Source organism: Alosa pseudoharengus, unplaced genomic scaffold (genome assembly GCF_046254945.1).
Source record: "Alosa pseudoharengus isolate Yale_2024_CS ecotype anadromous, Long Island Sound unplaced genomic scaffold, YU_APseudo_1.1 YU_APseudo_1.1_scf_6, whole genome shotgun sequence".
NCBI lineage: Eukaryota > Metazoa > Chordata > Actinopteri > Clupeiformes > Clupeidae > Alosa > Alosa pseudoharengus.
This window is the reverse complement of record NW_027468848.1, coordinates 12343886-12368065: the sequence shown is the minus strand read 5'-3', so window position 1 is coordinate 12368065 and position 24180 is coordinate 12343886. Positions and strand designations below refer to the sequence as shown.

The following is a 24180-nucleotide window of genomic DNA, read 5'->3' as shown; positions in this document are numbered from 1 at the left end:
GTGTTAAACCCACTTGTTTCATGGCAAAATGGAAGAAAACAAAACTGTTTGCTCTTTGGCTTTGAATATGGGGGGAATTTACTGTATTTTGGGGGGTAGGTGTAATACAGTTGCTTCCTGTAAAAAATAAAACAAACAAAAAAGGTTTATGTGGCTAAACTAATCAAAAGTATTTTAAACAAACCCTTTTGTGCGCAATTTCATTTTTTGTCAAAAAGAACACCCCAGGCAGAAATTAAGCGAGTCTCTACTGCTGAGAACTGTGAGTAGTCAGGTAAACCTTGACTTGGGCCCTTTTGGAGTTCATTTCCCCCTGTGCTGTGCTTTGATGCGAGTCGTCCATCCTCGTACATCGTCGTCCTCATCCCTCCGACGGACCGTTGTTGAGTGGCACCTCTGCCACCGATGTGACGTCCAGAGACCCCCCGATTGGGTTCAGCGGCCTCAGGATGGGATCATGCCCTTGTTCCGCTTGCGGTCAGCCATGTTTCTGCGGTTGTGGTTGGCGCCTCGGCTCTTGTTGGCCTCCTTCCTCCGCCGGTCCAGCACCGTCTCCTGGGTCTGGCCCTGGCCTTTGGGTTTCCCTTCCACTTGGCGGGGAGGAGGGGGTCTGTATCTGCACAGCAGAGGGAAGACGTGGTCATATATGTGGTATTATTGCGGTGTTAATATATGGCGCCAGCAAAATACACCATTCTGATTGGCAATTAGTTTCCTCAAGTTACAGCATGATCAGTTATTTTTAAAATGACAGTGATTTTGAAATCAATGGCCATTTCCAAAAACTAGCTCGTCAAGACAACACAAGTAATGAATCTGTTTAGTCAAAACATTGGGTGCAATGCCTTGGGTGAGATGTACCATTGTCACTGGATGATAGCTGACAGTAATATGTTTTACAACACTTACTGCCCCATCATCCAATTACCATTTACTTTGTGATCATTATAACAAAAGCAAATTCTAAAGTAGTCCTTCTACAGTCATACAGTAAACACTCTGCTCCGTCCAGCATCTTGTTTGTTTGATTTCACTTATGGATTTTTATGGATCTGTAAATTTGTGTGTGAGGTGTTTCACTCTGTGCATAGAAAAAGCACTATATATGTTTGTCTGTAAACATATAAACACTCTGTGCTCTATGCTTGAAAAGTGCTACGTATATAAATAAAATTGTAAACACTCATTGCGAAGATCCACTGTCCAGTGACAGGGAGAGAGGTCTTACCCTCTCCTGTGTTGCATAGCAGCCCTTCTGGCCTCAGCCCTCTCCCTCAGTACAGCAGGGTCCTGGACAAACAGGTCTCTCTTCACGCCGTCATCCTAAAGGACAGGGCACAGATTGTAGGGTGGCCTCAATTAATATGTTAATTGATCAATTCAGTAAGGGATAATGTATAGAACGCCGGTCATTATGGGGAAAATAAGTCCCGACAGGGCGAACCGGACCCCGACGCGCCAGTGGAGGGGTCTTGTTTCGCCCTGAAGGGACTTATTTTCCCATAATGACCGGCGTTCTATACATTATCCCGCTTATTATACGGCTACCTGCCAAAACGAAAAAATAAACTCCACGATATGTCTCTTTACACTTATTTGTTACCGTTTCGTCGTGGCTTTTGCTGAGAAACAAATAGTTTGCAACACACGCTGAACTTGAATCAAACATTCTTTAGAACTCAGCTGATCAACCGTCTGCTTTCACTTTTGAATGAAGTTCCAATGGAAGAAGTGACCAGAATACTTGCGGAGTGATATGATCAGCAGCACAAAACCCGTTGCCATTGACAGCGGTAATTATATGTTTGCAGCGGTAATTACATGAATTTATTTTACCGTAGAACGTTGGGAAAACCCATTCAAGTCAATGGAACGTTCTACTAGCATTGTGAAGAGCCGTATAATAAAGTCAATTAAGATATGTACTTACTTAAGGATACTTACAAGGCAATCTTTACTGGGATAATGGGAATATAATTTAACAGTACAAAGAAAATAGTAAAATGTTTTCAAATAACTGATTTCAATCCAACCATTTCCTCATATTTTCCCACAGAAGACACACACAAAAACACACATACATGCCGTAAAGGCTTGGTCTTCCTAATGGATCAGAAAGACTAAGTATTACCTTGTTCTCTACATTTTCGTCCTCTTCCTCCTCTTCTCTGCCCTGGGCCTTCTTGTGCATTTGAAGGACCAGAGGGGTGGTAAATGGTCTGTTGTGAACAGAGGAGGGTTTACTTAGACATTACACAACTGAGGGATGCAGCCTCACATTACATTTGTAATAACTAATTAATCACAATGCACTCATGTTACTACAAGATGAACGTGGCCATTGAATTAGGGTTAAAGTCAAAGATATGCATTAATACACAGGGTTAGTTTTGCCCTTTTCCAAAAGACAAATTCCAAACTTTTATAGACCTTTTCCAAACTCACTACTGTATATGCTACGCTATGTGGTAGCGTAAAGCAGATTGTTTTTCTTGGGATTTTTACCTTTAACATATTTTGCACACTCAACTTTTTTGGGGTACGTGTTACTGAGAGCAAAATGTCCAGACATTTTTAAGTGGTTTCATAACATCCAGTTTCATTACTCCATAGATAGACCTGCGCACGCATCCTGTTACTAAACTGTATTACCAACACATACACACACACAATAGAAAGTGCACCCAAGGATTCATCTTCACACACTGATGCCAGTTTATTCCTTGTGGGCCTGGTTGGTGCTTACCTTCGGTTTAATAGATCATCGTCATCATCCAGGTCATTGGCTCCCACCTGGCTGTTGTCATATGTGTCGTCATATTCGTCATCATAGTCGTCCAATAGGAAGCCTGAGCCAGTGGCGCCAGGCTCGCCGGGACCCACCAGTACCTCGTCCACCACGGTTTCATAGGCCAGGTACCGTGCCTTCTGCTCCGCGATGTGCTGCTTGTCATCCAGCAGGGCCTGGAGGCTTTCCCCTTTCCTGAGTGAGCAGAGCCAAGGTCTCAGCTTTCATGCGCAATGTAAAAGAGGACGCTGCTTCCAATCCACGGACATGCAACCATTCAAATCCTTTCATGAGTAGGTTTTATAGGCTAAGTATACTTGCGTATACAAGGAATTTGGTCTCTGCATTTATGCCATCCGTGAATTAGTGAGACACACAGAGCAAGCAGTGAGTTGAAGCACACACTAACCCGGAGCAGTGAGCTGCCTTGCTACAGCGGTGCTCAGGGAGGGGTTAGGTGCCTTGCTCAAGGACACTTCAGCTATGGATGTGGGCATGGGAGAGCAGTGCTCAACCACTTCCCCCGCCCATATTTTTCCTACTGGTCAGGGATCGAACCAGCAACCCTTTGGTTCCAAACCCGAAGCCCTAACCAGTAGGCCACGGCTGCCCCATGTTAGGAAGTATTGTTGATGAAGAATAATAACCAGTCCTAACAATTGTTAATAATGAACAATTATATTAAAAGGTTCAGTCCACAAATAAATTCAATCTTGTCCTTTAATTGTTGGCTAAAGCAAATCTGATATGTATACAGTCCTGGCTCTGCATATGGGAAACTAATGGCATGGACCAATCAGGAGCACGGAAGGAAGGAGATCAATCTAATTGGCTGTTGAGCTCAAACAAAGACAACTTTTCGTCAGATTTGCAGACGTCACCTGCTATAAAATAATGCTATAAAATGTGAAATAACATATCAATCCTTTATGAGAACAAGTGACTAGCATTCACAGAGACGGGGTAAAGACTCACTGTAGCATTCAAGGAGACGGGGTAAAGACTCACTGTAGCATTCAAGGAGACGGGGTAAAGACTCACTGTAGCATTCACGGAGACGGGGTAAAGACTCACTGTAGCATTCACGGAGACAGGGTAAAGACTCACTTTTTGCCTTTCCAGATGCGGGACAGGTCCACCTGATCCCTGTGGAACACGTCAAAGTCGTCGTCATCAAACACATTGGACCTACTGTCGAGGACCTCTGGGAGCTCCTCTTTCACTGGCCTGAGGAAACAAACAAATAAATAAATAAATAAATAAATAAACAAATTGATTAACAGAAAACGGCATGGCTTACACCACAGGTTTCACAGCTTTTAACACACATCAAACATACAGGTAAAATAAAGCTCGAAGGACGTTCAAGGTACTGTCTTCATGTCTGTATGTGTGATGGCAAAATTCCAAAGAAGGCTTGGACCCCCAAACACGTACATATGTTGTCACATGCTTTCAATAAATTCAGCAAGAGTATATGCTTGAGTGAGCGATTTTCCCCCAATATTATCATATATTTTTTTAATCGCACCCCAAGGATTACGTTCACTAACAATAATAATTAAATATATATAGAATTTCTTCTTTTTTTTTTTTTTATCAGAGCTGAGCGTGCTTTCTAAACCCCCCTCTCACCTAGGCATTGCCCGGTCTAACTTGTCTAAGGCTGGAGCCAGTCGGTCCTCCAGGATGTTGTTGATGACCAGCTCAGTGTTGTAGCCGTACTCCTCAAGGCAGGCTAGGATGAAGCCCTCCCCCAGGTCAGGCAGCAGCTCCCTGATGTGGGTCAACAGCGACTCCAGCTCCCCAGCACTCACAGTGCATACTGCCCCCTGCAGGACGGAAACACAAACATTTTATGGATTTAATGGATTTGCACACACACACGCACACGCACACACACACTACAGTTATCTATGTACTCTTTATAGAATTACCATAAGGTGAAACATATATTAATGGTATTGAAAGCAAATCAAATTCCTGAATAAAGTGCAATTGAAGACACTCAATTTAATAGTTTTGCTAGGACAACCCTCTTGAGGACAAATAAACATCTAGACAAGCCCTGAGCAAGTCATGATATTTCTGCAATTTGACTAGACCCTCTATAAATTCCTGGTTGAACACATCATTGAAGGCGGGTGTCAAGTGTGTTTAGCAGACAGAGGCACTCTGATGCACAGGTGGACCAACGTCCTGCCTGACTCACGTTATCTCCCTTCTGAGGGAAGTCCTCCACCGCGGCAGCTGCAGCTGTAGCTCCTTGGAGACCTGCAGCTGCTGCCCCTCTGCCATCCCAGTCAGACCCAGCGCCAGCAGCGGGCATCCGCGGTCTGCCCCTCTTCTTGCCCACACTGTCCCAGGCACTTTCCACTGCCTGAAGGAGGTACGAGGTCCGGGTCTCATCTCTGGAGAGTGGGTGGGGTTAAGGAGAATGCGTGCAGAATGTACGTAATGTGCCAAAGAGGTACCCACTATATAGCACACATCAGATCACACACAGGAGTGGAATTGAGCATGGAAATGTCAGCACGTTTGAAAGAGGTACCCCCTCACACAACAGATCACCCACAGGAGAATTGTGAGTGGAATTGGGCATGGAAATATCAGCACGTTTGAAAGAGGTACCCCCTCACACAACAGATCACCCACAGGAGAATTGTGAGTGGAATTGGGCATGGAAATATCAGCGCATTTGAAATGCACATTTGAAACATTCTAAAGTAAACGAAATACAAAGCAGTAGAGCAGGGGGAGTGTCTCCTAGTTCAAGTTGTGAGAGGGTTTCAGGATTAAGGCCATCCTGGGAATTTGGTGATTTTTGTTTTTTTAAATTGAGTGATGTGTTCTTCAAGCTGTGAGAGGGTTTTAGGGGTTCGGCCAGCCTGGTGAATAAGGAGCAGGAGATTAATTTGATGAAGTCTGGTTGAAAGGGGAAGACCACAATTGCACCTTGCAGCCCTCTAGCTGTCAATAAAAACTTTACACTTCTACACAGTTGAGCCCAAATAATATCAACGTTTTTGCCAGAATTGCAGACTTCACTTTTAACCCGGCTGCTGTCAATTCAAATTTGTTTTATGAGCAATCAGCATGACAAATCATATATTGTATTGCAAAAGCATTCACAGTGCAGTACAGTGCAACTTGAATAAAAGGAAATGCAAATATCAAGAATTAAAAGGGATTAATTTAAATTAACAAATAATTGAATAAAAATAAATCCCTTGCTTGGGAGATAAGAGCCTATGTGGCTTAGATAAGAGCCTTACAAAACAGCACAAAGGATACAGGTGAGGAGACACCTGCTGCAGGAGACTGATGTCATCTTCCAACGGAAACTGCTCGTCATAGTCCGCCAGGAATCTGAGGGAAGAGACAGCAACACAAAAACCAGCGTCAGCAGATCTCTTCACCTTTGCCAACACATGGCATTGTAGTAGGACAATGTGACCACAAACTTAAGCATCCAGGGACTACAGAGACCAGATTCACAGGGGAAAATGACAGACATACAATATATTATGTTACGGCCGGCTCATTAGCCGCAACATAGTATGGAGACGGACATCAGAGTTTATCGAAAATATAGCACTTATTTCAACAAATTAATATACATTCTAAAATCTAGGGGTTCCATATAAAAGACCCACACAACCAAGAGCACCGCTTGCTCCCGGTGTGGTGAATAATATGCCAACCCCTGAAGGTCAACTCAGGAGCTTCTTATCCACACCTTCAGGTGTACACAATTATGCTGATTTTGCCCATGCACCACCCAAAGGCTGCTGCACTGTCACTGCAGGTCCAGTGGGTGTGCAGAGGGGTGTAACAATAACAATACAATCTCCTGTAGCTTAGGTACTGTCTTTCTGTTTAACTTGCATTGTTACTGCAGGGTCTTCTCTGTACTGTTGCTTGAATGCTATTCCTCATTTCTAAGGCACTCTGGATAAAAGTGTTAAACAAATGAATAAATGTAAATCTAAGAGGAAACGAAAATGGAGCTATGAGCGCTACTAGGAGACTTATAACAGTATTAACTTCAAACAGGTGGCTTTTTTGTAGCGGATGTGAGTTAAGTAAAAAAAAAAAAGGAAAGTAACAAAGGCACTCTGTTTAGAAAATGAATTAAAAAAAGCCTTTAATTAAACATGGAAACTGGTTAAAAGAACATGGGCATATGCATTGCAGCCATATTGGCCTTCTCTACCAGGAAGCAAAAAGGCAAATGTAAATGTCAATTTGTTCTATTGACCCATTGTGGGATCTTGTGGTGAAGAAGGTGGAGAAGAAGGTGGAGAAGCCTGTTACACAGACAGCTTGCAGAAGGACAAAAGAAACTCTCTATGGAACACAAACATACATGTGAGCGTCAGAAGGACTGGCTGGGCCACTTCAGAGAGACTGCACCCAGGGATGACCGGAGCACTCAGAGAACTTTTAAACTTTTTTTATTCAGGTGCACAAACGACTGACGTTTCGACGCACTGCGTCTTCCTCAGAGTTCTCTGAGTGCTCCGGTCATCCCTGGGTGCAGTCTCTCTGAAGTAGCCCAGCCAGTCCTTCTGACTCTTTAGTCCTGGACTGTGAGCACCGATAAGGCTTGAGCGCAAGTGACACCTGTCATACATGTGAGCGTGTGAGTACCTTTTCTCCTGAATGAAGTTGGTGAAATTCTGCAGTAGATCCTCCACATAAGACAGCGTGTTCTCAGTGCTGCAAGGCAAAGGAAAACACCACATCAGCAAAATATTTTTTTGATAAACAGGCGGGAAATTAAGGGTGATTCAAATGACAGGCAAAGTCAGCTAAGCATTTCATCCATAGAGTAAAGCTGTTGTGTAGCATGTGGATATGCTAAAATTAAATTAGCAAATAAATGTTGCCAAGTTATAAAAACTAACTCTACTTTTGCTTCAACCTTTACACTTTGCCCAACATTTAAATAAGGCCCCATTCAGTCATACGAGTATTTGCATGGTGCTTGTGTGCACAGCATGTACCCCTCTAGAATAGGCTGCAGGCAGGTGTGTTGAATAAGCAGATGGGCTATCTCCACCAACTTCTTACGCGAATGGCAAAGCCTACTCCACAGGTCCTCCTGAACACTGAGAGAAGGGAAACAAGATCAGAAAACAATCGGTGTGTGTGTGTGTGTGCGTGTGTGTGTGTGTGCGTGTATGTGTGTGTATGTGTGTGTATGTGTGTGTGTAATACCTTCTATCGAAATTCCTCTTTCTCACTGCTTTCTCCAATTCAGGAACTGCCATCTCATAAAATGAAGTCAGTCTAGAAAGAAAAAACGTGAACTGTAAAAACAAGGAAGGTGAAACTTTGATATTTTCGTACAGTAATCTTTTCAGTGAGCGTGCACTGGTGTTCCACATCAAAATACCACAGCGAAGCAGAAAGATTTTCTCACACTCTCAATCTTTCAGTTTTCATTCATTCATTCATTAGGCAGCTTAACTCTTACATGAGTACATGAGCTGTCTAATGACTACACGTATGACATTACATATATTTACTCATTAATTAAAAGTGCTCTAAGCGATGCCACGCGTTTTTTAGGCTAACACATTTTATGTCACTTACTGCAAATATCACCTAACCAACCACTAGCTGTCTGTGTCCTAAATACACTGTAAAAAAACGCAATCTTTGTGGACCAAAGATGGCAACAAAAACAACCTGGGCAAACCTAGCCCATAAAAACATAACAAACTGTTCCAGCAAATCACAGACGAGATGCGCGTTTAGGAGAGTTTCAATTGCACGGGAGCAGCACGGGAGGGAGGGGGAAGTAGCGAGCTAGCTCTCTGTTTTGTTTGAAAGTCACCAGAAGTGACGTTACCCAGCATCGCTTAGAGCACCTTTAATCCAGCTAACGTAACAATTCCATTCCTGTTGTAAGAGTACAACAATGATTACAGGTAACATTATATTCAATCAATAATGAAGTTCTATATGATGGCTCAGTTCCTGTTAAAGGAGTCCAGCAGACCCTCCATCTCCTATTGGTCTCTGACCTGCTGAGAAAGCCGTGGGAGTGGAATGTTTGGCAGGCTGCGGGGAAAATGTCCAAGAAGGAGTGAAGAGTGGTACACGTGTCACACATGTACACCATCAGGTCCACAAGGTCCTTACACACAAAAAGCAAAGAGAAGTCACGTTACGCTACATACATACACACCGTCTACTGCCCACATCCAATCAAAGTAAGTAACACACACACACACACACACACAAACACACACACATACACACACACACACTCCACAGCCTATCCAAGAAAGTAACACACACACACACACACACAAAGACACAGACATTCTCACAGGTAAGCCACTCACTTCCTGAGACATGGTCATGGCAGTTGTCCGACCATGTGAGTTGAGTTTAAGAGGCTCAGAGGCAGAGGCTCCCTCGGACTGAAGGCCACACTTCTCCAGGACTGTGTCTAGCACCTGTGTACACACAGAGACTCTCTTAAAACACTCCCTTTTACACTTAGCTCATTGACTACTTTTAGGCAAAGCAACTCGCATTACAGTACAGATGACACAGTGCATGCACTGAGGCATTCTTTAAACGCATCTAAATTGCGTTTGTTTAGCAAATACATTTAAACTAACTTACAGACATACTGTAGTACACACTCTCATCTACTGTATACAGTATGTGACATACAGACAGTACACATTATCCTCTATACGTGCTCTCTGGGGACCAAATGCAGCACATTAGTGTTGGTAGAACCTTGTCCCACTAGATCAGCTGTAATACCACAAAATAATAGCCGAGACTTTCTAATGAGGAGACACAACGCTCAAAGAATCCTCCATAGAAATGCATGGGGTAGTTTGTAATGCCAACATGGAAGTAGTCTACACATACAGTATATCGCGCCCCTTCCTGTATGCCTCTCCATTCACTTGGATAGGAAATTAGCTGCCCGATAACTGCCCAAAGTGCGTTACGAAGATGGCCATCGAGTTGGGGGACATGTCTATAAGGACTTTGGTAATAACAATAGAAACTACAATCTGGATTACTGAAGGCTCCGGCAAGGTCGTGCACACAGCCTTGCAGGCGCAAATGCGCACTGACATAAATATACGTACGTGTCCTCTAAGCATATTCGATTTTCAAACCAATGAAAGCAAACAAAATAAACGCATGCATACTACAAGCCCTGTTGATGTCTTAGTGAGTGAATCAATTTTTTTCCAGAAGCTACACTTGGGACTTGAATGGTCTCCTAAATTAATTTAAAGTGGTTATAGTGCTATGATATGCAGTTTAGATAGCTTACAGTGTACTTTAGAGTACTGCAAGTGAACAGAAGTCTACTCTGTAGTACACAAACCTATGCCTAGACAATGGTTGCGATGGACATTGTAAAGGCAAAAGAACGAAATCAATAAAACCCTACACTTGATGCTGTATATCTGGTGGCACAACTCCAAACACAACACGCTGTCGTTATTGTTTCAACTTTTGATCAACAACAATGTTTTTAACTATGTAAGGTCAGTGGAAGCCACTGGCGCTCTGCCACTGGGAAGTATCTTGGAGCCTATTGTTTACAAACATTCTGAAATGCCGTATAAAAGACCAACTGAACAAAGTGTCTGTGCCTTCTTACCTGGATGATAGAGGGAACTGTTTCATTCAAATCACCATAGTAAGAAGGCTGCTGTGTGAATATGTTGTCTAAAAAGCAAAGAATACATTGATTTAACATTCAATTGAATATTAATGGGTGCCACTGCCCAATGTCTATTTCTTTCAATCTGTCAGTGATTAAGACTGGTGTTACCAACCGATCATCTTGTGCAGAAGCTGTGCATTGCCTTTGCCAAAGAGCACACAGAGGTCCAGGATCTTAGGAATGTCAAACAGGAAGTTGTTGTAAATTATCTCTCCAAATACTTCCGGGGTGATGAAGTTCTCCTGACAGGAGCAGAAGATGACATCACCATAATGAACAAAACAACAAAACATTGAATCAAAAACACTCATCATTTGAACTAAAAATAATATGTTTTTTTTTAACTATATTTTATTTTACCTTCACACAGACAGGACAATTAAGAGTGACAGGAAGCGAGTGGTAGAGAGAGATGGGCATGTCATGAGAAGTCCCTATGGGTATTTTAGACCCAAGTGTAGTAAAGGTGCTGCCGCTTGCGCCACAGCCCCTCCTGTTCCCTTATAGGTCTCACCTTGGACTCCTTGTGTGTAGCCATCCTCAGGAAGACCATGAACACAGACCGGTGGATGCAGCGTTGCATGTCGGCCACGGCAGGAGACGAGAGAGACAGAGTCACATCCAGAGAGCGAGGAGCGTAGCTCAGGTATGAATCCAGGCATCTCTGCACAGACTCATCAAACACTACCTGTGGGATGGAGGGAGGTCAGTATTAAGGCCATCACCCACTGGCAGTGTCTGACGCGCATCAAGTCACACCAAAGTTTAGATCTCCACTACTTTTAACAGAGAAAAACCCACTGGCGGCATCTGATGCGGGTCAACACCAAAGTTTCAAAAACAGTTCTATCACTTGAGCATCAAATCCATAGAATTGAATGTCGTCCCCAGTGGGCGTTATCAGCCTTAACAGCTGGGAATTTGCAGTGCTTTCAATAACATATGTAAGGAATAATGTATTGTCCACCAGTTAGTACACAACAAAAATGACCCAACAAGACAAACTGGAATGCATTGCAAATGGGAGGACCACTGAAGTAAGTAATGATGCCAGTTTATTGACAAACAAAAATGACGAGAAGATATTTAAATGTGCTTCCGTTATTGTGTTATGTCTCAACAAGTCCGGGAAAAAAGCATGCAAGGATTAATATCACCCAACTACTTACCTGGCACCAGAATTTATCATGAGGCAGTGACAGCAACCAATCCAAATCTTCAGATATAAACTGAGCTTGCTCCAAGAACTCTTCGGTCTGTGCAGACGAATTCTTCTCAGGAGGGGGTTTGTACAGAAGAAAACAGCGCTCCTCCTTACGGTCTGGGTGCTGTTTGAATAATAAAATACAGTTACACTTTATGACAGCTACGCGACATCACCATTCAATGACATATTGGTCTATAAAATCTTGAGCTTACCAGGGCCGGGAGGGTGCGTTCTCGGCCCATAGGCCCTACGATGTCGGTGACATGCTGCTCGTCCAGTGGCACTTTTGCACACGCCATGAGCAGGTGAAATGGTGTTCTCTTAAGCAGTAAACAAAGACAGCCTGATTTACAGTGAGTGACACATGATGACAACTGGGGTTGTGGCTGGTTAACAGCTTATTGTAAAATCACGTTACCGTTTTAACTTGCGTAATGTCACAATCTAAAGACTTCAACAGACTTGTAATATCATAGTTGCCAAGAGCAGCTAGCCTATCCTTATGGATGCAAAGTAACAGCTGGTCATGACACCTCACCCGAAGGCTAAATTAGCTCATCGAATAGTTATGTCAGGCTTAACAGAAGAGCCCCTAGTCATCATGTTAGGTACACACAATGACTCACTAACTGCTAAACCATCTGACGTTAGCCAACGTCAAGATTGATGACGGCTGGCAAGCAAATGCTCATTCTATACGCAAATGACAGTCTCTCTCAACCTTTTACATGTGAAACTACCTGGCTAGCTAATCTAACATAACGTAGCGTCAGCTTTTTAGGTTCAACGTTAGCTTAACGTTATTGTTGACACACGCAGACTCCGTTATGAACATGTTACAAACCAGCCGTTGCCTTTGGACATTCTGTTTGCATGTTGACCACAACACTAAGTTGGTCGGAAAACTCACCACGGCAAACCGAAGAGTGCAGGTCGAAGAGTATCCTTCTCCTTATTCAAGGCATTACATCAGCGGTCCAGCGCTATTCGGAGATGAGCCACAGAGAGACTGTGGACTGCCCCTGGCTGTGTCAACTTTTCTTTTTGTCGTGTTCACTATGTCTTTTGCTCTACCAAAGCTATACTATGCTAGGCAGCTAACGACAGCCAGTGCAGGTTAACTATATAACCTGCCACGCGCTACCGGGATTCTGACAGTCAAACAATTGGTAGCATTAGTTGTCGGCTTTGTTGACAATAGTTCAAAATATTTAAGTTTGAAATCTTCGTAATGATGTACAGAATATAGGTAAACGTGTTATAATCAGGCAAGAAAACTTCCGTCGAGTGCCTTGTTCTTTCGGTTTCCGAAGGCTGATAAGTCAATGCTTTAATGTAATGCTACCACCTATTGGACTGGAGTGCAGACCGTCAAGGCCTTCATTAAAATGTTAGCAAAGGCCTAGAGCTAATGCTATTTTTTGTTGACACATGTTACTATTTTTCAGAATAAGATAGGCCTATATGCTACACACATTTTTCATCAAAGGGAAGATAGTTTTCACTTAATTCTCAATCTCTCAATTCGCTCAATCTCTCACTAGGCCTACAAAGCCAAAGGCTAGGCCTATAAAGGCAATAGGCCTTTTTTGGAAAATCTAATCCCACACATCCTTGTGTTTTTCAGGTAGCCTACTTGTCCACAGCTTACTTCTCCTTAGAAGCAAGGTTGTGACATGTCTATTCGAGGAAATGACCAAAAGGCCAATGGACCAGCTGTTGGCCCGCAGATCTGGCAGCTGGTCTTTGGCTCATCAGTTTTTGTGTGATCAGTTAGACAAATTAAGCTTTTTTGTCATTAGGATAGGACTAGGGTTGTGATAGGCAGGCAGATATATTTAAAGAAACTGTGTTTTCAAACAAAGGAACCAGACTGACTGAACAGACAGACTGTTTGCGATTTGGGGCTATAGCGTATACCGGAGCAAGCTCTGTAGGCCTAGTGGTTGATCAACAAAAAATATATTTGTCTCCACGGCTTATTTGATGTGTTTTAATGCAGAAAAACACCCTTGGATCAATTTTTATCTGGAATTACACTTTAATAGGGCCCCTCAATCCTATACCATGGGTTATATTACCGGTATTCACCCTGATATCTACAGTGATGGCCAAAAGTATTGGCACCCATGCTAAAGTTGACTGAAAAGAGGAATATAAAATCATCTTTTGGAAATTGATCTTAATGCCTTAAGTGAAAAATGAGGAAATATCTAACCTTTAAGGACACCAATTTTCTTAGTGAATGAATAATGTATCATAAATAAATAAATGTTCTTCCTTAAAATACAGGGGTCATAAGTATTCCCACCCCTATGTTAAATTCCCATAGAGACAGGCAGATTTTTATTTTTAAAGGCCAGTTATTTCATGGATCCAGAATGCTGTGCATCCTGATAAAGTTACCTTGGCCTTTGGAATTAAAATAGCCCCACATCATCACATACCCACATCACATTGAGCTCAATGCAAATCACAGTATTCTGGATCCATGAAATAACTGGCCTTTAAAAATAAAAATCTGGCCCCAGCTGTGGCGCAACTGGCTGGGGCACCTGCACTGTACACCGGCGACCCGGGTTCGATTCCCGCCCCGTGGTCCTTTCCGGATCCCACCCTGACTCTCTCTCCTACTCGCTTCCTGTCATTATCTACTGTCCTGTCACATTAAAGGCATAAAAAGCCCAAAAATATACTTAAAAAAAAAAAAAAAAAAATCTGCCTGTCTCTATGGGAATTTAACATAGGGGTGGGAATACTTATGACCCCTGTATTTTACAGAAGAACATTTATTTATTTATGATACATTATTCATTCACTATGAAAATTGGTGTCCTTAAAGGTTAGATATTTCCTCATTTTTCACTTAAGGCATTAAGATCAATTTCCAAAAGATGATTTTATATTCCTCTTTTCAGTCAACTTTAGCATGGGTGCCAATACTTTTGGCCATCACTGTAAATGGGGCCCCTCAGTCAAATAACATAGGTCATGTGAGATAATCATGCTTTTGTAATTTTTTTTTACAGCAAGATGCCTTAAATGTGTTGATGGCTATATTATATAAGTCATAATTTAAGGGGTTATTGTCTTTGAGCACAACTAACTTTTTGAAAAGTCATTTATTGAAACATTGTCTAATAAAGCCTGTTGATCAATCCAGCAATGGTGCCTTATACGGTTACAATTTACTGTTATAAGTCCCACCTAAGACAGGGAGACACTGCTTTTTATTCTGTCGCATACGATATGGTAGCTCACACTGTGCGTTTCAATCCTGATTGTGATTGATGTGCTCACATTGTATACCCACATTTGACTGCTGACACTGTAAGACAGCCGGCAAAAAATTCTACCTTGCCAGATATCCAATCAGCCCAAGTGTTCAGGGACCCCTGAAGCCCAAACCTCTGTGTGAAGTCACTACTATGTTCTCCAGCCCTGATATCGGAATAGGGCCCATCAGTCAAATAACATAGGTTATGTCTTAATAAGGCCCCTCAATCATATAACATAGGTTATATTATTCACCTTGATATCTAAACGGGGCCCCTCAGTCAAATAACACAGGTCACACTATGTCTGATAATCATGCTTTTGTTTGATCATATTCACTGAAACGATACTATGCTCCGACAGAACAACATAAATCAGCCGGTTTTAGACAGAAATCCTGCACTTCTACCTCCACCTAGAGCCTGTTATTTGTTTTGCAAAAATCCACAGCTCTCAGTTCTTCTGGTCCAATCAGAGCAGGGCTGTGTGAGATCTGACTGAATCACAGTCTGGCGCGCATTGACAAGAACTTGATGAGAGGGTGCTCGGTGGTAGTGGGGGAGGGGCATGAGAGTTGTAAACATTAAAAAAAAAAAATTCAAAGGTCCCCTCAATCTGTCAGACTTGCCAACTGCAGCTTTAAATGTGTTATATTTGTAAGTCTCTATCTATCATTTATTTGCAGTAAACTTGCCAGAAGTCATAATTTAAGGGGTTATTGCCTTTTAGCACGACCCAGCTAGAGAATAAAATGGACACCTATTTTTTTCACTTCATGCGAGTGGTTCTGTGCAGAAATACATGACCAGTTAATAGTCATAACAAAATTTGTGTTTAAAAGGGGAAGTAAAGGCTACAGTACATGTGTGCTACAGTGTAGCAGAACTAGGGTGACCACCAACCAGACTCTAAAAAGGAAGACAAATTGTCTATAAAGTGAGGACAAACTGGCCGAAATGAGGACACCCAATGTCTGCTTATAGGCCTGTGTAACTGTAGCTAGCTGGTACATATCTGTGCAGTATGTATGTTGTGTATGTTAACTTCCTTCCCACTCCTAAAGAGTTGTGTTAGTTGCGCCAGCAGCCTGGGCTTTTAGCGCGATTGTTAACACGCTCAACTCCCGAATCCAAGGTGTTGCTGTTTGCGGGGCGAGTGTAGGGCTGAGTGTGCAAATCAACTAAAGACGTTGGTGCCGTGACCCAGATCAGGAGTGAGGTTGTGAGGGGAAGTGGGGGCTACAGTACATGTGTACCACAGGGCTGCCAACTCTCATGCATTGGCCGTGAGACTCACTCATTTTATTGGCTTCCCACGCTCTCACGCCCCCGATTTCTCACAGGGAAGTGTCAACCAGTTGGTGAAACATGACATAGGCGAGACACTACAGGTGAATAGGGTAAAATTTTTAAATAATAGACATCACCATGAAACTTCCTCAGTTGATTACTTACACAAGTATGAACAAAACATGTATTGCAAGTTTTTGAAATTCGAATGTTTAATTATGCAAATTAGGCATTATCTCATTAAATATGCGCAAATGTGCATATATTTTCGGTAGATAGATCTGAACATATGATAAAGCCTGGTACAAAATTATTCTTTCATTTTGTTTGCATACAAGATAAAAATAAAATTACAGAGGGATTTCAGGATATCTGCTTTCATTACCTAGGAAATCAGAATATACTGTCCATAGCCTTAAAAAATCGATTTTTGCCTTATATTTTTTATTAAAATGTCACATAAATCAGGCCAGGAATGATTTATTAACAAATCCCTCTGTAAATATCTTCAGAATACTGCTAAGTGTATATCTGGAAAGTTTGGTGTACATAGGTGCTACATAGGCTGAGATGTTTCTACTGGAAAATGATAAAAACTCAATTTGAGAAAACAGCCTTGGAACACAGCCAAGAGATTCCGTTCTCAGCCTAGACTCGCCTTTGAACTTTCGCGATTGGTTGCGGTTACAAAGGAAGTGTCCATATTTGGATAGCACAACGTCATGCAGGAAAAACAGCTTTCCAATGGTACTACACATGTATCACGGTCGCGGTAGAGCATGAAACGTTAGAAGACTAACTTTTGGTGAATTTAGGAGAAATATACAGGCGCGAGTAGACAAAATGTAATGAAATAAACACCTAAATGTGTAAATCGGGCTTTGTTGTTGTAGTAGTGTGAAAGAATACATGCTAAGGTAGCAAATTAGCCCAAAATCTCGAAATTGACCAGTGCATGAAAAAACTATGTTTTCACCTGCCGTGTCTCGCCTCATATTTACATTCTGCACACCCATCACTCTCGGTGAAATATCTCACAAACTTTTCACTCAAAACATGGCAAACCCTATATCACAATAATCAGCAGACCTTACCGAATACGAGGAAAGCATGCCTCTGTACAATACAGCGGTTCCCGAGTAATCCGGTTTTGAAATTGCAACACATTTCTACTTGGTCTCCAACTTCGGGCCGAAATTATAATGTATTTTAATGTAAACTATTTATGTCAGTACATACATTTTTGTAAATTGCTTAGCCACAGAGTATGTCGGCTATGTTCTGCTTATGTACATGATAAAAGGAAACCCCTGGAAGAATTGATAAGATCACTTTCTAGCTAATTATACATCTTGATAGTGCGTCTGTCTAGATGATTTTATGCTATGTAAGTCTCTGTTAAAACTGTGTGTCAAGTATATATATTTTTCTATTTTTCTATCTTTCTATATAGCTATATATTTTTCTACAGATATATTTTTCTACAGAGAATTGATATACAGGATGTTTTATATTTTGCTGATATACAATGTATGTTTCTAAATATTTATTCACTATTGGGATGGTGGACGATGTATGTATCAATGTATTGTGAACCCCGGTACATACGGGTCAGGTGACCTAATGTATGACCTATTTAAAATGGTGATGGTCTTTTGTCTGTTCAAGTCTGATGAAGGGCTGAAGGGCTCGAAAAGTCATGTGTGTTGGGGATTGAAGTCAAATAAAATAAAAAAAAACATAGAGCAAGTGTGTGCCGACCTTCACTGTTACTGGATCTTGGACTTTTGTCTCCTGCACCTTAATTTGGATGTGCGCACATTCCCAAACTGAAATACATTAGCCACAGAGTATCATGGTTCTTATTTCCAGATCCCAGACAATCCTACTTACACTGATATTAATATTTCTACTGGCATGCTTCCTTGCCTTCCTAGTAACATTAATGCAAAAATATGAAGAAAAAAAAGTAATGAAAAAGCCTGACATAAGACATAAGCAAATATTATCATACTTCCCTAGATATGGCTAGTCCAGGCTGTCCTGAAAAAGGAAGATACAGCATGTATAGATGGCCATTACAATAACCAAGATAACTATCTTATCTTAGATTAACTAGCTGGACGACACAAGCGACCACTTCTGCATAATTTCATGGAGTGCTGAAATGTAGGCTACACTATTTTTGACCATTTCTGAAATGTGAAACTCAGCACATATGCTTTGTGGTTGTGAACCTATTGCAGTATCATCATAACTAATCCACCTGTGTGTGCATGGTTAAAATTCTGAAGATCAAAATAGTTTAGGCTACAGCACAAATATTTCCATTCAGATAAAAATAACCAAGTGTAACCTCTGAATTTCTCTTCTGAATTGCACCAGATTGATGCAATAAAATGTTAGGAGGGAGCTCCCCCACATCCCTCCAAGGATGATACATCAGAGCCGAGGAAACCCCTTTGATCTTTGGCCACCAGTCCCCTCTGTTGTAGTAGTCCCCTTTTTTAGTAGATCCCTTTGGTACCCCAATGTTAATTTCATTCTGGGATCCTTACACTGAGAACCACTGATGTAAGATAAATGGTATACATTTTTTGTTGTACTGTAATGATGCTGAATGAGCTGTGTATGTGACAACATTTTGGTTGAAATAATTAGCAAGCTCTAGTTGCGAGCCTGCTCAAACTACACAAAAAATCGGACAGAGCTGATTCAAAAGTTTGTAGGTTTGTAGTTTTATGACATCATCATACAGTGCAACAGGAAAGTTTTCAGTCCCTTTCAAGTTTCCCACATTTTGTTATTTTTCAGGCTCATCTTAAAATGGATTAAAAAAAAAATTCTCATCAATCTACACACAACACTCCAACATTCCATAAAAAACAGGTGTTTGGAGTGTTTCATAAGTTCATAAAAAATAAAAGACTGAAATATTCTATTTACATAAATATTCAGACCCTTTGTTATGACGCTTGCAATTGAGCTCTGGTGCATCCTACTTCTATCAAAGATAGAAAGTCCTTGAGATGCTTCTACAACTTGATTGGAGTCCACCTATGCCTAAATGACTTCACTGGACATTAGTAGGAGAGGCACACATCTCACAGTTGGTCTCACAGTTGATGGTGTATGTCAGAGTGAAAACCAAGCCACAAGGGGTCGAGTGAATTGTCCGTAGACCTGCAAGACAGGGTTGTGTGAAGACACAGATCTTGGGGAAGGATACAAGAACATTTCTGCAGCATTGAAAGTGCCCAAGAGCACAGTAGCCTCCATCATTCTCAAATGGAAAAGTTTGGAACAACCAAAAGCCTTCATTGATCTGGCTGCTCAGCCAAATTGAGTAATCCGGGACGAAGGGCCTTGGTCAGTCAGGTAACCAAGGACCCAATGGTCACTATGAATGAGATCCAGAGTTCCTTTGAGAGGATGAGAGAAGCATAAAGAAGGACAAACATCAGTGCATCACTCAACCAATCAGGCCTTTATCTTAGAATGGACAGATAGAAGTCATTTTTCGGCCAGGAGTTTCCCAAAAAGCACCTCAACAACTCTCAGACCATGAGTAGTAAAATCATCTGGTTTGATGAAATGAAGACTGAACTGTTTGGCCACAATTCACAACGGTGTGTGTGTGAAAGAAACCAGGAAATGAGCTGCATTGATGGTGGTGGTTCTTAAAGCTTCTCTCATCCTTTCAAATGAACTCTGGATCCCATTCTTTGTGGAGTGTTGGAGTATTGTATGTAGAATAATGAGAAAAAAAATAATTTAATCCATTTTAAGATGAGTCTGAAACATAACAAAATGTGGAAAACTTGAAAGGGTCTGAAAACTTCAGTTGCACTGTAGATGTCTCACAGAAATTATTTTGCAGTATTTTTAAAATATAAAGATACAATAAAGTAGTTTAATAGGATAGGAAATACAGAGTCATTTTGTTCAACTCAATAAAATACAAATTACAAAATAGTATAATAGATTTACATCATGCAGTCAATATGCAGTTAATGCCTCATGTTTTTTAGGCTAAAACATTTGTCACTTACAACATCACCTAACCAAAAACTAGCTGTCTGTGTCCTGAATCACTGTATAAAAAAACGCGATCTCTGTGCACAGCCCAGGCTCCAAAAACAGCAACAAAAACAACTAGGGCAAACCTAGCCCATAAAAACATAACAAACTGTTCCAGCAAATCACAGACGAGATGCGTGTTTAGGAGAATTTCAATTTCATGGAAGCAGCATGGGAGGGAGGGCGAGGAAGTAACGAGCTAGCTCTCTGTTTTGTTTGAAAGTCAAGCCAGCATCGCTTAGAGCACCTTTAAGATAGACCCATTGGAGGAAATGGACATGGAATGTAGAAGACAGTGTCATTTTACTTATCAGTAGGCCATCTTTCATCCCAACACACACTTGCACACACAGAGCTAAGGGCCTTTTCAATACACTTTTTTCTCTATCACTTCGTCTGAAACAGACAAAAAGGGTCATGCCCCTACCCGTGAGAATAACATTACTTATTCCACTGCTTGGTTGAATTTCCCATTGTCCTACGTAATTTAGAACGACCATTAACCGTATGTTATCTGCACACCTATGAAGTAGATCCATTTTTTGGCCTTATCACACTTGTATATTAATTCGCCGAACTCGTTGTGAAGTTTAAATGAACTGTCACGTTGCGGGAGAGATAGAACTAACGACTGGCCTTTGGCCGTAGCAACCATCCATTTAGAACTAGTAACGGCAGTTTGTCCTGTGAGTTGAGAAATTAGTTGATATGTGTCGGAAGAAATTAGTTCTACAAACAAGACAGTTTTAGCGATTAAAACGTTTAAATTGTAACAGGAAATGAACACAACGGAAGTGGCAACAGTGGAATAAGCGGGATAATGGACTCCACGGTGGTCTGTTCACAGAAGTTAATGCACTACGAGGTTTAAACCGCTTCTCGTCGGGGCCGTTTTACAACCTCGACCGTGCATTAACTTCTGTGAACAGACCACCGTGTCGTCCATTATCCCTTACTTGAATCATAATATAATACATATGTAAATATAAATACACCAAACATTCTGGGCGTGCAGACATGCTATTCAGTGTAGCATCAAAATGATCTTGATTGAGTGTCTTTTTTATTTAATGTATTTAATTTTTGAGTTTTTTATTTTGAAGTAATCCAAAAATACAGATTACGTTACATTATTTTTGTAATCCAATGGATTAGATAGATACTCTATTGATCCCCAAGGAGAAATTCAAGGTCTCAGTAGCATACAGACATCACACACAACATGCACTTACAGTAGAAAAAGTAATATATGAATAAGAAAACTCCACTGTACAATAGAAACAGTAGAAGATAAACATGATACTAAAATACTAAATATTAAATATACTATAAAACTAAATCAAATATCAACATAGTGTGCTTAAGGATGCTTAAGGATGATCAAGCATGACAGGGCAGGGACTGAGACTGTAATTCAGAGTGCAGCTGAGGATGACCGCTTCCTTGTTGTCCCTGTCAAGGGTGCCATGGTCTTTTTATGTTTTTTGTTACTGATTACAAAAATTGGCATGTAGTCTGTACTCAGTAATGGATTACATTTCAAAGTAATCTGACCCAACACTGTATCTATCTTCGTAGCCTATACATTGATGTTCGCTGATTTTAATTGCATACTGTATTTGTAGTGATGTCGTGATATGATGTTTAGCTTTGATGTTTTTAAGCAGTAAACTTTCACGTTCAATTGCAAGAGAGTATGCCTAAAAAAGAACCCCTTCTTCACATAGGCCTACGCACATGCATGCACCCTCACCTTGTCTCGCTCACTCTCCCTCACGCACAGCATGCGTGGACACACACACAAATTGCTAGGTAACCATAGCAAATAGGCTCACCCCAGAAATATTTTTTTAGTAGCCTAATGGTAAAATTATTAGTAAAATAGCCTACCATTAGGCTACGTAAGGGATAATGTATAGAATGCCGGTCATTATTGGGAAAATAAGTCCCTTCAAGGCGGAACAAGACCCCTCTGCTGCGCTTCGGGGTCCGGCTCGCCCTGTCGGGACTTATTTTCCCAATAATGACTGGCATTCTATACATTATCCCTTACGTAGCCTAATGGTAGGCTATTTTTTAGTAGCCTAATGGTAAAATTATTTGTTAGTAGCCTATCAATATCAATAAAGTATCTATCTACTGTATCTATCTATCTATCTATCTATCTATCTATATTTACTTTGATGTCAGGGCTAGATTACAGCATGAAACTTGTTGTGCATATTAATAAATTCAATTGCTTTCCCTCTACTTCTCCCTCTCAGCACTTTACAACATAGTATGGACAGCTTTGTCCGCCCAGCTCAGTCATGCACAAGAGGCTGCAATTTTATAGAGAGCATTTTTAACATTATTTAATTGTTGGCACTGGCACTGATAAACACTAAATGGGTAAATTGCAATTATTTTTGGAGCCAAATGTTGGAGCTATAATAAATACCTCTGTGCCAATTGCTTGATCATTTTACAGCCACATCATTTTCGTTATGCATTATTTGTATTGGTTGTTTAAAATGCAAAAAATAAATAAAAAATATATGATTAATCAATCGAAAAAAGTGCTAGATTAATCGATTACAAAAATAATCGATAGCTGCAGCCCTAAGATAGCATCCAAACTCTCATATGACATAAGGTTTGAACACATTGCATTGTTGCATCTGCTCGAACTGCTCTGCAGCCGCAACCCAGCTAGAGAATAAAAGGGACTCTGGTTGTGTGGTTCTGTGCAAAAATACACTGAAAAGACCAGTTGATAAGTCATAATTTGTGAGGGGAAAGTAGAGGCTACATGTGTCCTATAACATAGCAGAAATAAGGTGACCACCTGTGGTGTGTGTGTGTGTGTGTGTGTGTGTGTGTGTGTGTGTGTGTGTGTGTGTGTGATGTCGGAGGTCTGATAACTAGACTTCAAATTACCTCTCAAGACCTCAAAAAAGTAAATAATGTGTTGATCAGCAACAGCTGTACAGTGAGTTTGTGGTTAGCTGATGGTTTAGGGTGGGGGAAAGTTTAACTAGGCTAACTTCCTACTTTAAGACACAACACAAATGTGCAACAATGTGCAGCATACAGTATACGTGTACTGGTTAAACTTGTGCATTAGATCATCAAAGGCAGCATAGATGCGTATGGAGGAGATGGAAGACTATAATGATCACTATCACAGAAAAGACAACAGAGAGATTTTGAACACATCAGCAAATGCAGGATCAAACCAGCTGAGAGGTAGGTACATAAACGAAGGCTCACACTACACATAGGCCTACACTCGGCATAGGACACATTTAGAAATGTAAATATTTTAATTATGAATAATTAATATAATGACAGTTTTTAAAGTCGTTGTTTTTCATCTTATAGGTTTAGAATTGAAGTTTCAGTTAGGAAATGTTACATAAAATCAACATGTTTATGTTATAAATTTATTAGAAATATAATATATTTGTATTTTCATCTGTACAGTAGGTGTGTGTGTGTGTGTGTGTGTGTTCTTTTTTCAGCCAAAATGTGTAATGTAATACGCACACATGCTATACTGCATACATGCAAGCTAGCGATAATCATGCTCCAAGTGTAATTAGCAACTGAACTGTGAACGCAGAATAAAAGTAGACAAAAAAGAAAAACACACTGCAATAAAATGACAATAAAATGTATTAAATGTAGACTGATAGATTCTTAAATAGGCTAATAGTCTGTAGGTCTTAGATTTTCTATATGAAGTGCTTGTGTTATGGGCCTATAACTCTGAGACAACACCAGCTTCCCAAATTCACCAAGTAGCATTTCAATCCCACAGATATATTATTTGCTAAAA

At 40.9% G+C, this 24180-nt stretch overlaps 1 protein-coding gene across 2 annotated transcripts; it reads right to left on the bottom strand.

Moving 5' to 3' along the window:
* Positions 1–2: 2 nt before the first annotated feature.
* ascc2 (activating signal cointegrator 1 complex subunit 2) lies at positions 3–13015 on the bottom strand. 2 transcript variants are annotated; one of them, XM_076269699.1, is made up of 19 exons: positions 12626–13015; positions 11928–12058; positions 11678–11836; positions 11023–11196; positions 10621–10750; positions 10443–10510; positions 9148–9261; positions 8824–8936; positions 8012–8083; positions 7798–7902; positions 7442–7510; positions 6083–6157; positions 5001–5199; positions 4424–4620; positions 3896–4015; positions 2747–2983; positions 2132–2219; positions 1229–1323; positions 3–616 (listed from the first exon to the last, which is right to left on the bottom strand). In XM_076269699.1, the coding sequence occupies exons 2-19, from the start codon at positions 12012–12014 to the stop codon at positions 445–447; spliced, it is 2274 nt and encodes a 757-aa protein (XP_076125814.1). In that variant the 5' UTR covers positions 12015–12058; positions 12626–13015; the 3' UTR covers positions 3–444. The 2 variants fall into 2 exon arrangements, with proteins under 2 accessions (XP_076125814.1, XP_076125813.1); XM_076269698.1 differs by having other exon boundaries at positions 11928–12035.
* Between the last annotated feature and the right edge of the window lie 11165 nt (positions 13016–24180).

Excerpts from the sequence above, each read along its gene's own strand:
- ascc2 (XM_076269699.1), bottom strand. The coding sequence starts at position 12,014 with ATGGCGTGTGCAAAAGTGCCACTGGACGAGCAGCATGTCACCGACATC. Across the intron at positions 11,197-11,677 it reads ATGATAAATTCTGGTGCCAG|GTAGTGTTTGATGAGTCTGT; the intron begins GTAAGTAGTTGG and ends TCCATCCCACAG. Across the intron at positions 8,084-8,823 it reads TCCCACGGCTTTCTCAGCAG|ACTGACTTCATTTTATGAGA; the intron begins GTCAGAGACCAA and ends TTTTCTTTCTAG.